We start from the raw sequence: 14,696 nt of genomic DNA, 5'->3' as shown, positions 1-14,696 counted from the left end.
TGTAAGATATGCATTTTTCCAACAAAAATTGTCAAGCAAGTCAAGTCAAAGCAAACTGAAGAAAGCCACAGTCGTGTCAGCCAAAGCACTGGAGGCTTCTTGTCTCTACTTGTGACTACTGTACAGTAAGTAAAAGCCCCCCTAAGCCATAATTTTGGCGGAAACGATGGTTGATAAGAAAGCAGCCGATGCAATCAAAACAGTTCCATTATCAAATAATACAGTTTGATCGATGACATGTCCCTTAATATTGCTGGCCAAGTGGTGGATAAACTGAAACAAGCAGGTCAGTTTGCGTTGCAGTTGGAAGAATCAACAGATATTAGCGGGGAGGCACAGACGATTGCCTTTGTGCGTTACAAAGAAGAGTGTGACATACTGTAAATGAGTATATTTCATTTTGCAAGAAGCTTACAGGGAAGACTACCAGTGAGGATCTGGATTGGAAATCAAATCGTGCAGTCATGTACCTGTATGTACTGACGGGGCAGCAGCGATGACGGGGATAGTGTAAGGGGCAAGAAGACAAACCTAAACACTGAGTGGACACACTGCATTATTTACCGGGAAGCATTGGCCAGTAAGGCAACGAGCCCCGAGTTAAGTGCTGTTTTGAACGATGCAGTTAAATTGATAAACTTCATCCAGTCCAGGCCTGTGAATCACAGATTGTTTCAAAGGCTTTGTCAAGACACTGGATCAGAGCGTGAGCAGCTGCTGCTTCATACTGATGTCCGGTGGTTATCCCGTGGCAAAACCCTAGTGAGACTGTTTGAACTTCGCACGGAGGTATGTGCTTTTCTGAAGGAGCACCTGCACCCCCTTGCTACACTGTTTGAGGGCCCAGAGTGGGTTGTGCATCTGGCATATCTTGCTGATGTGTTCACCAAACTGAAAGAACTCAACTTATCACTACAAGGCAAAGACACACACATCCTGAACAATATGTATGACAAGATGAACGGATTCATAAGGAAGGTCAAACTGTGGGAGAGGAAATGTGAGGATGGATTTGTGAGCTGTTTCCCACTGCTTGATGCCCATCTTACCACCACTGATACAGACAGAGCTTCTGTAGTGAAAATTGTGAAAGCACACGTGTCCAAACTCAATAGTGAGTTGAACTCGTACTTCAGTGACATTGAAACCAGGTCTGCTAAACTGGACTGGGTCAGGAACCCTTTCAGTGTGACTGAAAGCAGCAGTCTTCCTGCCAGACTGCGTGAGTTGGGGAAATATGCACTTAATGAACTCTTACCCTTTAGATCTACCTACTCGTGTGAAGTCGCTTACTCACCTATGTCCCAAATCAAAACCAAGCAGAGGAACAGACTCAATGTGGAGAACAGCCATAGCCACACTGCCCCCAGAAATCTCAAAACTTTTGAAAGACAAACAAGCTCAGGTGTGTCATTAAAGGGAGATGAATCTGCTTGGTGAGTCTGACCCTGTTTCCTAGCCCATAGTATCAATAATTGGTCTTTTCTGTTGAAAGTGAATCATTCTAATAATATCCAGTTTAATAATATTACTAATAATGTTTAATAATATTCAGTTTAAATGAACAAATTTAGGATCATACTGGTTCAGTGTGGATGAGGGGGAATTTGAGCCATATTGAAAGGGCTGTGGGGGAATACTGCTCACAAAATTAGTTTAAATTATTCAATCCTTTCTTTGCATGGATTTTTTTTATTCTCAAATGATAAAATTGCTCATGAAATCAATTAGGCATTATTTTATTTTGTAGGAAAAAAATCTATACATTCTATTAGAGGCCAGAGCCTCAGATTCAGGAGCTCAAGGAAACTTTTTAAAAAGTCCAGAAAGGTCAGAGTTTCAGGCAGTTGTAATCTTTACATCAATGATCGGGGTAGCTGCATTCCTCATACAGTAATTGTTTTAGTGCTTTGGATTCTTTGAAATCTCAGAAGCAAACACAATAGATTAAAGATAGCACGCTACTTTCATACTTTCAAATATGGCCTTTATAGTTGTGCTTAAGATAAACTGTGATTAAAGCAAGTCAAGCAAGCACAAATACATAGGAGGAGGAAAACATTAACAGCAGCATGTTCAATGTGCAAAAGAAAAACAATCCAAGTATAGACAAAGTGTAGTCAGAAACAACATTGTTTAATTTTTTTTTGGCTCTTTGCAAAGTAATCTAGGCTATCCCACAAACCACAGATCTTCATAAAGAAGTATCAGAACCACTTCTCTTACCTGTCACCTTCATACAGTTTTCTTCCAAAACATATTTAAATATTTAATTATCCATATTATGTTTTTTTTATTTGATACAACACAAATTTACTTTCATAATGAAAAAATTGTTACCATTATTAATTTTCCCGCATTCCTTGAATTCCATTAAAAAAAACTTGGGTAGACACATCTAAACACATCATCTGAGATTCAGAAGAGAAAATTCAATGTAAATTCTCACTTTCTGTTATTTGTGTTCACTGTATATGATAGATATTACTATACACAAAAGTTGTGATTATGGAATTTTTGGATATAAGAGATTTTAAACAATATTAAGGTACAGTAGGTAATCATCTTTGTATCTTTATTAATCATTATTTGATCATGTGCCTTTTTGTGATTTAATATTATGTTTAAAAACACTAAGTACGGCACGGTGCATGACAACAGAACAGAAAGGCAATAACAGCAGCTTTTTATGTAGCTTTATCATAAATAAAAACTTTCAGTGCCGTCGTCTCTGTCACGATCGCAAACCCCTCCCCTTCCTTGTTTGTTGTTCATCTCCCGCACCTGCTCCCTGTTCCAGCCCCTTTTCAGTTCCCCCTTAAAAGCCAGACGCTGACGCCAATCCGGGCTCGCATGATGCGGAAACCAATGCAGAGCAGGACCTGGATGCGCCTGGCTCCGTTATGCTTTTAGTTTCTGGTTCTGGTTCTGGTTCTTGTTCCCGTTCCCATGCCCCCTGCTGGTTCCGACCCAGTTCCCATTTTTTAAATCGTCTGTCTCGGATGATTTGGAGTTTTGCGCCGTTTTTGGATTTCCCTGGATTGTTTGCCTCGGCCACACCTCCCCCGACCACCAGCACTCCATGGACACACCCCCTGTCTTCATTCCCGTATCCTTGACTTTTTTCCCCCGTGTTTTCCCCACTTTACCCCGGATCGTGTCGTCTGCATAGGGTCCGGAAAGAACTGTTCGTTACAGTCTCCGCTTTAAAAGTACCCCCATCCAGGAAGAATTTGACCTCTGAACGTTTGCCCAGCGTACTTTATGGTCCAACTTATTGCCTTTTCTTTTTCTGTATGTGGAAGAACGTGTTCTTACCAATCAGAGCTCAAACATTAAACCCCGCTGTCAAAGAATTGACACTATTGGCTATTGCTATGAAGCTGAAAGTCAAGCAGCAATTCAAGATGCAAGAAAATGGTATGATGTGAGATGCAGTAAACTAATCAGGTTGTTAATTTTGGTAAAAAAAAATGAAAGACATTTTATATAGACAGAATTTCTAAGAGGTCCAGGTACTGTAGGTATACAGTATGTGGCTCTCGCTAGCCATCAAAGTCATGGGGAAACTAACATATCTGTGCCTATTTTATAAAATAACTGCAGTATGTTAAAATGGACACTTAACCTGACATGATTGTTCGGTGCAATCTTGGACTAGGGGATGGGCTGAAGCAGTAGGGGATATCTGTAGCTTCTGTTGTTGCCTGGCTGTTCTGTTATACTGTACACCTTGCCATATTCTGTTTCTCAAGAACAGCATTAAGTCACAAAAAAGGCTGCTTGTGAGTCAGGAAGAAGAACCAAAACATGGTAGAATAGTAATAAAAACTCTTTTTACTAGAAAATTGCACGTAGAAGCAAACAGCTTGAGTAGGTGCATGCTGATCAACTGTGAGAGCTGCCCAAATCGGAAACAACTTATTATGCTATATCAAGTTAACAACAACAACAAGTGAATCTTTTCCTACTAAATGTAAAATCATAGGGCGGGTCTCTCAAATTCATTTCTTGGAGAGCCTTTTATCTTCTGTTTTTCTTAGAACCCGAGAGGACAATTAAACAATCAACTTAATTATTTTCTTAGCTCTATACAGTATAGCTGTAAAAGGTTTTTTACTGTTGATAATTAAATTATTTAACTTCAATAAGTGTATAGTTATACATAAAACATCTGGAGTGTGGTTAGAAGTGTTATAAATATGCAGAAAAATTAATAATTAGACCAATTACATAATTGGGTGCTCACAACTAAAGAACTAAACCAGGAACAATAGGCCCAGTCACCCCTGCCAAAGGGGATCCTACAGTACATACTGTAATGTACTTTTGCACAATGTGGTTTTGTAACCTGTATTTCAGTCCTGCAGCCACAATGGGCTGCTATAGCCTTCTCATTAAGACACTAATTGAGCAATCATTAACAATCATCCCATTGCATTTACTTTAATGATCTCAATTATTAATGGTCTTCTTATGAATTACATGCATTATCACACTGATTAATAGAGTGATACAGTACTAACATTTATGTAATCATGCATCCTTAATTGTTTTGATGTGCATGTGTTAGTAATAAATTTGGTAAAATAATGAAATGTGGCAGAACGTTTTTCCAGGAACACATATATAAATTGACAAGAAAAGAGTTTTAAAATGATTTTGTAGAGATTCCTTCTTTCCAGCTAATCTTCTTTCCAGGATATATACATACTGTATAGGATATATGTATATCCTGAACTATATATATTAAGAAGGGAAATAGCTGTTTGTGGCTACTAGCCTTGTCCTTATATGCTGTATGTAAGATATAATTTTCAGCATAAAATAAGGGGCATAATTAATCCATAGCCACTGCTTGCTCTTAAAACACAAGAAACCTGAAAGATATTTTCACTGGTCAAAATAAGTTATGTCATCCACTGAGCCCTAACAAAGGCAAAACAGTTATCTGTGACTGCCATCATGTCATGTACAAACCAGAATCTACGGAAGCCTATCAGTGCCACAACACAATAATTAGTTCATAAACAATATTGCCTCTTTTATTAATATCTTGCAATATACAGTATATGCAATAGTATTGCTCCATGCAAAGTCGCATTGTCATTACCAACAGAAGAATATCATCATACACTTCTTTGTGCATATGAATTAGTCTAAAGGAGCACAAGTAATGTCTGTTGTATACACAAAGTAGAACACCCTGTGATTGAGCATTCCCGGGTTAAACATGTCTTTTTCACCATTGCTGTGAAAAGGAGAAATAACACAACTTTACAGATGTATATTTTTGTGAAACTGCAGAAACGTATCGTAGATAGGTTTTTGCCTAAACATTGAACAGAATACATTTATCATGACTTAATAGTAAGACTTATACTTACTGTTGGTTTACTGTTACTGATGGTCGATCATGGAATATTTAAGCCCACAAAAGCTTTTAGCCTATGCTTATATGAAAATACTTTTGAATTTGGATTTGCACAGCAAAATGCAGGAAATGTGTCATGTGAAGAGACAAGAAACAATTCCAGGACAGCACACAGATAGTAGTCAACGCAGTAATGCATTTGTGAAGACTGTCCTGTTGCTGGTAATGTGTTAGCAGCACTATCTTGCTTAAATGCAATATATTAAATGCAAAAAATCATTTGTTCTCCATGGTGCTAATAGGCTTCTTAGGAATTAGAAGTCAGTTATTTTTTTTATTGGAGACAGATGTAGACAGATAATGAATATTCAGGTTCCTATAAAACAAACTACTGAATTCAGAAAACAGTTATTCACAAAGAGCATCAAGAAAGATGAATTCCAGGGCATTATATTTCACTAATACATTGAAGCAATGCTAGCTGGCCAACTCAGTTTTCTTCAATAGATTAAGATTGTTCTGTGAAAACCTGGTAATGTAAAAAACATTCCTTTAACATCCATGGAATTGGTAATAGATGATAAGTTAAATTGGGGAATAATTCTTCATCTTTAATCCAAAGGTTATGCAGAGACATCACACTGCTATTTTCTTTTACATGTACAGTACAAACCCTGGAATCAAATCTAATGGGAAGACTTCTAGATCCATACTGCTCATTTTATATGGGCCTTCAGAAATTGAATTGGTTGTTAAAATGTGTTTTCTTTTTGCATTGATCCAGATTGTTCTCAGTTTTTCAGAAACTGAACTCATTTTGTTTATTGTGACATCTGTACTGTGCACCTCTTGTGCCAGTGCTCTCTATATATATTTTAAATTTTGCAGCTTTATTATATTTTGTATACTCAAATCTCATGACGTTCAAAGCATATATAAATATCACATTCTTTAGTCCTTTTTTGCAAGTCCTAATTGTAAGGACAATTAAGAGTTGAAATTTTGTAACTTTGCCACCTCCAGAAATGTCCGAAAGATATGCAGTGTTGCAAATACTACAGACAGCTCATGCAACATCCACTAAACTGCAGTGTTAGAACAAGCTCATATTCTTTGACCCCTGGTGTACTGTTCAGTTTATTATCCCCTCTCAGCTGTTTTCTTGTTTCTTCAAGGTTTCCTGGATAAAAAAGAGAGTGGTTAGTAACTCAAGGATTATTGAGCGTTATGCTTTAAGCGTTAAGCATTATGCGAGTGTTTTTATTCCCCGGCACATCTGTGGTGGAGTATAATCAGGCCCAACAACTTACAGTAGTTTAGACCTGGAAAATTCCAGCATTTGGACTCTGCAATCTCACTAGACCACAAACACCTTTAAAGGCAAAGAGACAAACCCTTTATCTCAATAAAAACACATTCTACCTTGGACTAAATCTCCCTCTCTAAAACACAGGGGCCCAGTGTTCATCCATGCAACCATCCATTTTCTAATTCAAATATCTAATACAAGATCATAGGAAAGCCAGGGTCTACCCCAGCAAGCAACAAGCACAAGGATGGACACTCCCTGGACAGGATGTCTGTCTATTACAGGGGACATGCAGACATAGATACGAGCACACTCACACCAGGACCTGAAGCCAATTAACATTCCAACATGTCTTTGGATTGTGGAAGGAAAGTGGAGTACCGGAAGGAAACCCACACAAACAAGGGGAGGACGTACAAATTCCCCACAGATAGCACCACAGGTCTGAGATTGAACCCAGGTCCCCAGAACTGCAAGACAGAAATGCTAATTGCTGTGTCACCATGCTACCCTGAATAGGAACAAAGGAACAACAACTCTTCTGCTTTTGAGCCTTCTTCAGGTGTGAAGGAGAGAGAGGAAAGTAGAAGCCATGTAAAGAAGAACAAAGAAAAGCTTTTCATACTTCTCCCCCAGATCTTTTATTTGGATACTACTTCTCACTCGCACTGTGCCCATTCTCATTTGCTCTATTCTTTGTTCTCCTAAACAAAAGGAATTTTCTGAAAAATGCTTTTGGGAATGGAACTAACCTTTTCTTGTGCCACTGCAGCCAGTGTAGGCTGGCACAGCTCCCTGAATGAACATCAGTTTAAGAAGGGGATTGTTTTAGACCTGTTGAAAGATACCAACAGCTCTAAAACAAACCCATTTGTATGTGGTTGACAGAACTGTTCATTTCATCATACAAGGATTCAGCATGTAAACCATAATGGAACAATGATGCCATGGATATAATGGAACAATGGTGCTACAGTATGGTTACTAGGCCATCGTAATTATAGTTATAATTCAGCCAATTTAAGAGATGCATGAGATGTTCTACTACACATAGTAGTCCAGTTTACTGCAGGCCTATTACTTTAACTAAATCGAGGGCTGGAAAGAAGAAGACAACAGTTTATGTTAAGTCTCCAAGGATGTAACTATATTTCCGGAAATCATTGAGGTAGAAGTATCTGAATGAAAGAGCAACATATTAGGAAGCAATGAAGGAACATAGATAATGTCTCATCTAAGGAATGTGTAGAAAAGTTTGTTTCATCTTCTCCTTTTATAAACCATTGGTTTAATTTTCTAGCCGGAGAGGGTGCCATAAAGTCTGTAACAATACTAAAATGAGATACTGTAAATCTCTCAACTGATGAGAGTTAGATTGCTCAAAATTATGGAATGACACTGGGGAATGGAACTTTTTAGCATTTAACCATATAAATATTTCCAAACAAGCTTTCATGATCTTTTAAGGGCAGGGGATATGCAAGTTGTCAGACTTCTTAACTTAACATGCAGGAACACATTTATCGATCCATCAATTTTTTTACCACTTCATCCAATTCAGGGTCATGTGGCAAAAGACATCTTAGCAAGCAACAGGTACAAGAGGGGATACACCCTAGATTGGATACCCACCCTCACAGGCCACACACAGACATAGACACACTCACACCAGGACCAAGTTTCCCAAAAGCCATGTTAACCTACAGTACTAATATGTTTTTAGACTGTGGAAGAAATAAGGACATACAAACTCCATGCACATAGCACCCCAGGTTCAGAATTTGTCCCAAGGCAGCAATGTTAACCACTGTGCCAACATGTTGCACAAAATGCATTTAAGGTATTTCAAGGTTATAGCTGATCCTCACCACATATTGTGCATCTACATAAATGGTGGAACATTTAATCCACAACAGTGACCTCTGGTCAACACCAGAGTTTCTACTTTGCAGTCTGTTCTTGTCAGATATCAGTAGTTAAGAAAGGCTTGGCCTGGTCAGTACTGGGATGGGAGACCTCAAAGGAAAATTTGGTAAATGTAGTTTAAGAAACTCAAGAAGATAAAGTTTGTTTCCTACACACAAATACATATTTCCTTGCCATTTCCTACACATAAATAGGTCCCCTTCAGATCTTAGTTCTTCTGAAGAGCTTAGTTCTAGTTCTGAAGATCTTCAGGATCTTAATCCTTTTATTTTCATTCCCCATGCTTGTTGTTTGGCCTAACCCATCAAGCTGGACTATGCCATTAGCCTTATGCATCTCTTTATTGTTATTACTCCAGTTGCTTTTCAGAAATTGGTTACTCACTGCTGTTTCCTACACCACCTCTGTGTCAAGCTACCCAAAGCTGATCTCGGTGCAGATAGCTTTTGATATCTTGGAATTACAGTATCTACCAGACCCTAGACTGGCATTCCTCTGAACCCTACCTTGTATGTATCCAAACTGACTTGTCTGACCTAAAGCTTGCACACCATATTCTGTCATTGAAGACCTCTGCATTGGCTCTGTTAAGGGACTCCTTCAATCTCTTTGGGAGTCCTGTCAATACTGACCTTAAAGATAGATTTCCTCAGGCTACTGGCTAGAAACAGAATCAGGAGGGGGTTCAACTTTAATCTTGCAATTTCCACTCTCATAACAGTCAGGCTGCCATTTCCACAGCCAGATGAATACACTATGAACTTTGTCACTTTGTTTGACTGGAGTGCTGAATTCATGATGACGAGTTTCCAAACTAATACCTCATTTTGGTGACAGGGGATACGGTGACAGGACCTGCTATCCTTCAGATAAGATATTCCCTTATGTGGATGACTTCTTGTTTTCTATATACAATAAATGTCCCCAATTCTCTAATCTTTAGGCTTTTTTGTAAGGAGGTTAAACAGGTGCTGATTACCTGTTTTTGAAGATTTAAAGCTGTTGTTTGTAAGACTTGGGATTTTAGCCCCAGGGTCCTGGATAACTTCCAATTAGAGTTTCTTTAATCTGGACTGCTTTAAATTTCCTCTTTAATTCAACTAATGAAGTACTTTCTCCCTCAATAAAACATGTGTCTCATTCATAAATGCTGCAAATTAATGGCTAATAAACCTCTAAAAGCTAAAGTATTCTGGGATCCTTGGGGGTGAAAATCACTATACAAATACATTAAAACCACATGTACAAATACAAGTTAATTAGTATTAACTGTCTTCTGTGTATATTATACATTTCATGCAAGAAGGAAATGAACTAGGTTAAGTTACTTAACAATTTTCCTATCAGCATTAGAAGCTACTGTTCATTCAATTGTGTAGAACTAGAGGAGCCCCTTTTTGTACCATGTTTAGTAAACTAGTCACCCTTTGATTTGTACACAAAGGGAGCAATGTTAAAATCTTACCATCTAGCCTTTTCATGTTTTCTCTTTTGAATTGGTTTGAATTGATATATCCATCCATCCATTTTCTGACAGCTTCTTCCAGTTCAGGGTTGCAGGGGATTCAAGCAATGGGCACAAGGCAGGGTACACCATGGATGGGACAGCAGTCCATCACAGGGAAGACACATAAATGATACATGGCAGAAATACCAAAGTTATGTGCTCCAGATAATACCATTGTGGCTGGAGTACCTTGAAAGAAATTAGGATCCATAACTGTAGTAGTTCTCAAAGATCAGCATACGTCTTCTGCTTATCTCAAAGGAACTATGTTACATAAAGGCTGTGACTTTCCTCTCCCATGACAACAATTTAGTCCCAAAAATAATAATGATATGAACAACTGATATGAAGCAATGCAGTGTCATGTTACACAGATGTCTACTGCTTTCAGAAGCGTTCTCCTGTCTGACTGTCTTTACCAGGAATATTCACATGAAGCCAGATCAAGTGACAAAAATGGACTAAAGGCAAGAAATTTGCATCTACACAGATGTGTTGTTGATGTACTTGTGATAGTCAGTGAAATGATTTCAGAAACAATTACTGACAGCACAGTTTTTAAACAATGCCTCGTTTTAAAAATGTTTTTTTCCCAATGACTACCTTTTCGTTTTCATCACCAATAAACTGCATATTGTTATAAAATTTCACACAATCACACAATTTGTTTAAAATAGTTATTAAAATAATATTAGTATAAGTGTCTGTATGGTGCTAGTCTAATAACTATAGCCCATTTTTTCTTTAACCAATCCTCTAAAGTTTTTGGCAAATCATGTTAGGGCCACAAATGGTGACATTTTATTTTAGTGTCATTTTTTTTTAAATACCAAGAGTTGAAGAAACCTGTCTTGTTCTATTCTCCTTAATTGTGGAATATTTTGCTGACTCTAGGTCTGCTGAGTATCCTGGTTGTGAGAAGAAAGAGGATAAATAGAGGTGTCAAGAGACAGCCAGCCTAAATAGTAAACAAATGGCTGATCCACTCTGTAAACATTTTTTGTTAACAATTGTTAAGAATTTTCTGCAGGGGTCCAATATTCAAGCCATTTAACCAGCCACAGTGGTAGCATCTGAACTATGATATTTGTACAGTATTTCTGCCTTGCATCATGTACAGTAGTTTAAGTCTTTACATAGCTCTAGCCTTTTATTGATGTTTTTTTTCTCAGAATAAACCATCTGTTTAGAATAAACAGTGGAATACAAACTAGAGAGCACATGTGGACGGATTAGTCTGGGAAGTGTTTTAAAATTGAGAACAGGAGGCACTTCTTTATTCAAAACATTGTGGCAGTTTAGAACAAGCTACCCAACCATGTTGTTGAAGCTGAAATCCTGACTTTTTAAAAAACAAAAAGAGATACTTGATCAATTAGCTACTAACTACCAAACAGGCTGGGCTACATTTCATTTGTAACAATACTTACTGTATGTTCTTTTGATGAAGTAAATGTCAGATTTATTACCTTTCAGTGTTTTCAGTACACGTCAACAACATTACTGAGCTTCTCCATGACAAGTGAAAAACCTATATGTACAGTACACAGTATGTACTTGTAAACAACCTGAAAAAGTGTAATCCATTAATTAATGCTGAACATGGGCGTATACGCCACGTTCTAAGAAAAACTTGCTTCAAAAGTTCCATCTCACTTCATTATTTTACATCACCAAAACCACAAAACCTTTACAGAAAACCTTTTATCAATCGAAAAGTGTTCAACTAGGGCTTCACAAAACCGTTTTTAGAAATTATAGAAAAACGTTCATATGGTAACGCATACGGCCACCATTGCAGGTTGTTAGAGCTGGCTTACCAGCACAGTGACGTCACCGCCCTTCCCTGTGAATAGCAGGGACCGCAGCCGTCGGGCTGACTGGAGATTTCCCTTTAGCTCAACTGGCTGGGTCCCTGTTGAGTGATGCCGTAGTCCCGGGTTCGAGTCCCCAGTGGTGTGGGGGCCGACTTGAGGCGGCAGCGGTGAGGGCGCATACCCACGTGAACCTGAGAGCGATACATTGGTGTCAGAAACAGGGTGGGATAGCCCTTCACCGAGGATGGCGAATTAAGTGGGGGAGAGTGTAACGCGAACTGCAGCCATTGCAGGTTGTTCGAGCTGACTTACCAGCGCGGTGATGTCACTGCCCTTCCCTGTGAATAGCAGGGACCGCAGCCGTCGGGCTGATGGGAGATTTCCCTTTAGCTCAATTGGCTGTGTCCCTGTTGAGTGATGTCAGAGGCCCAAGTTCGAGTCCCCAGCATTGGGGGGGCCGACCTGAGGTGGCAGCTGCGAGGGCGCATACCCACGTGAACCCGAGAGTATTACAATATAGTCACACGTGTGCTATCCTTAGAGTGGTCGTAAACGTCCAGGGTGTGAATCAATATCTACCTTTGATTCCTTCATAATTTTAATCGTTTTTTACCAACCAAACCACAAAACCATGGTATCAATCGAAAAAAGACAACCAGAGCTTTAAAAAAACGTGTTTTTTTAAAAAAACAAGACGATTGATCACAAAATCACTTTTTATCTGATGATGCACTTCCAAACTTCCAAAATGCATTGATTAGGTAATCAATAAGCCAGCAAACCAAGACCACAAAAGCAAAAACCAGCAAAAAATATATATATCCCATATAGGGACTTATAAGATAAGATACTAAGATACTAGCTTATCTCCAGACCTAGAGGTTACTGAACTTAAGAAATGTTTGAAGCTGGACCACCAGAAATAACTTATTTCTTATTTAATAAGGCGATCTGATTCGTAAAAAGCGCTGTCATTCATTATATTTTCAGCCATTCAGAGCCCTTAGGGGGTAAGACTTCCTCTAGAAGCCTCAGGCTGCATTCCACCTGCCTTTTAGCATCGAATAATTAACTCAGAAGTTCAAGTTCAAGTTTACTGTCATTATACTCATATACAGGTATATGGTATAACAAAATGCTATTTTCAGTAGCTAGCTCTCAGACGATGAGTAGTACAAAAAAACAACAACAATACAATTGTATAATAAAAGAAAGACAGAGACAACAGGCAGTGTGCAAAACAACAAAAGGTAAAAGGTAATGTGCAAAATAACATAGAAAATAGGACAGAAAATTATGGGGAGTGAGCTTTTTGACATGTAAGGTAGAGGTAGATTTCAATGCGTGTTTGAGTTTTTGGTAAGAAAGAAGGCACTGTGAGGTTCAGATCATAGGTGAGAGAGGTTGGAAGTTTAACGGTTTGATAGTGCGGAGGTAAAAATTGTCTCTGAGTCTGGTAGTCCGGGCCCGAATGTTCCGGTACTGTTTTCCAGATGGTAGAGGGTCATACACTCTGTAGCTGGGGTGTGTGGGGTCTTTGATGATGCTTAGAGCTTTCCTCAAGCACCATCTGTCATAAATGTCCTGTATAAATGGGAGGGCAACCCCAATGATGGACTGGGCAGTTTTTACCACCCGCTGTAGGGCTTTGCGGTCAGCAATACTGCAGTTGCCATTCACACTGTGATGCAACCTGTCAGTGTGCTTTCTGTAGTGCATCTGTAAAAGTTAGTGAGGATCTGGGGACATATCTTAGCCTTCTTCAACTGTCTTAGGAAGTACAGGTGCTGTTGCGCTTTCTTGATTAGACAGGTGGCGTTGAGAGACCATGTGAGGTCCTCGGTCATATGGACTCCAAGGAATTTGAAGTTACTGACCCTTTCCACTTCAGTCCCGTTGATGTGGATGGGGGCATGTCTGTTTTGCAGTTTCCTGAAATCAACGATCAGCTCCTTGGTTTTGCTGACGTTGAGGGTGAGGTTGTTGTCTTCACACCACATTGTAAGGAGATTGACCTCCTCCCTGTAGGCCCTCTCATCATTGTCTGTGATCAGACCTACAACTGTGGTGTCATCGGCAAACTTGATGATGGAGTTGGTGTTCTGTTTGGCCTTACAGTTGTGGGTGTAGAGGGAGTAGAGTAATGGACCAAGCACACACCCCTGGGGGGGCCCAGTGTTCAGAGTTAGTGTGCCGGAGGTGTGGTTTCCAAGCCTGACAGCCTGGGGTCTGTCAGAAAGTCTCAAATCCAGTTGCAGTGGGTGTTGTTGAGACCCAGTGCACTGAGTTTCTTGACTAGTTTCTCTGGAATGATGGTGTTAAAAGCTGAGCTGGAGTCGATGAATAGTAGTCTTGCGTATGTGTTCTTTTTTATCCAGATGGGATAGGGCAATGTGTATGGCAATGGAGATGGTGTCATCTGTGGATCTGTTGGGCCAGTAGGGGTAATCAATCATTTTTTTAATCAGTTTCTTACCAGTGCTCCTTTTTTTCACACCAGAAAGCAACTCTGACGTTTTTTTTTCATTGCATAACAGCAGATAAAGGCTCTCTAGCAGTGTCTAAAGGTTTTTATAGCAATTGCAATGGTTTTTATTGTTATTATTTTCAATATTTTTATGATTTTTTTATTATATGCATGAAATTTAATTCCAGGTCCAGTCTTCACAAAACATTATGTAGAATTGTTTCTAATTGATCAATTTGTCCCAGATTTTTATCCAAGCTAGTAGTCACTTAAAACAAGGTTTTCAAATCATTCCC

The 14,696-nt window shown here is 39.0% G+C and overlaps 1 protein-coding gene across 1 annotated transcript in view; it reads left to right on the top strand.

Annotated features, from left to right (window-relative positions):
• The first annotated feature begins 237 nt into the window (after positions 1-237).
• The window catches only part of LOC148837725 (zinc finger BED domain-containing protein 5-like), a 49,437-nt gene continuing 34,978 nt past the window's right edge, over positions 238-14,696 (top strand). Inside the window, exons 1-2 of the mRNA XM_088911134.1 lie at positions 238-380; positions 492-1,436. Of these exons, the coding sequence (XP_088767260.1) occupies positions 238-380; positions 492-1,436 (1,088 nt within the window). The remainder of the gene's footprint in view (positions 381-491; positions 1,437-14,696) is intronic.

The sequence above is a fragment of the Atractosteus spatula genome, chromosome 3, assembly GCF_055471065.1.
Source record: "Atractosteus spatula isolate fAtrSpa1 chromosome 3, fAtrSpa1.hap1, whole genome shotgun sequence".
NCBI classification, from domain to species: domain Eukaryota; kingdom Metazoa; phylum Chordata; class Actinopteri; order Semionotiformes; family Lepisosteidae; genus Atractosteus; species Atractosteus spatula.
The sequence above is the reverse complement of the archived record's forward strand: the minus strand, read 5'-3'. Positions and strand labels throughout refer to the sequence as shown.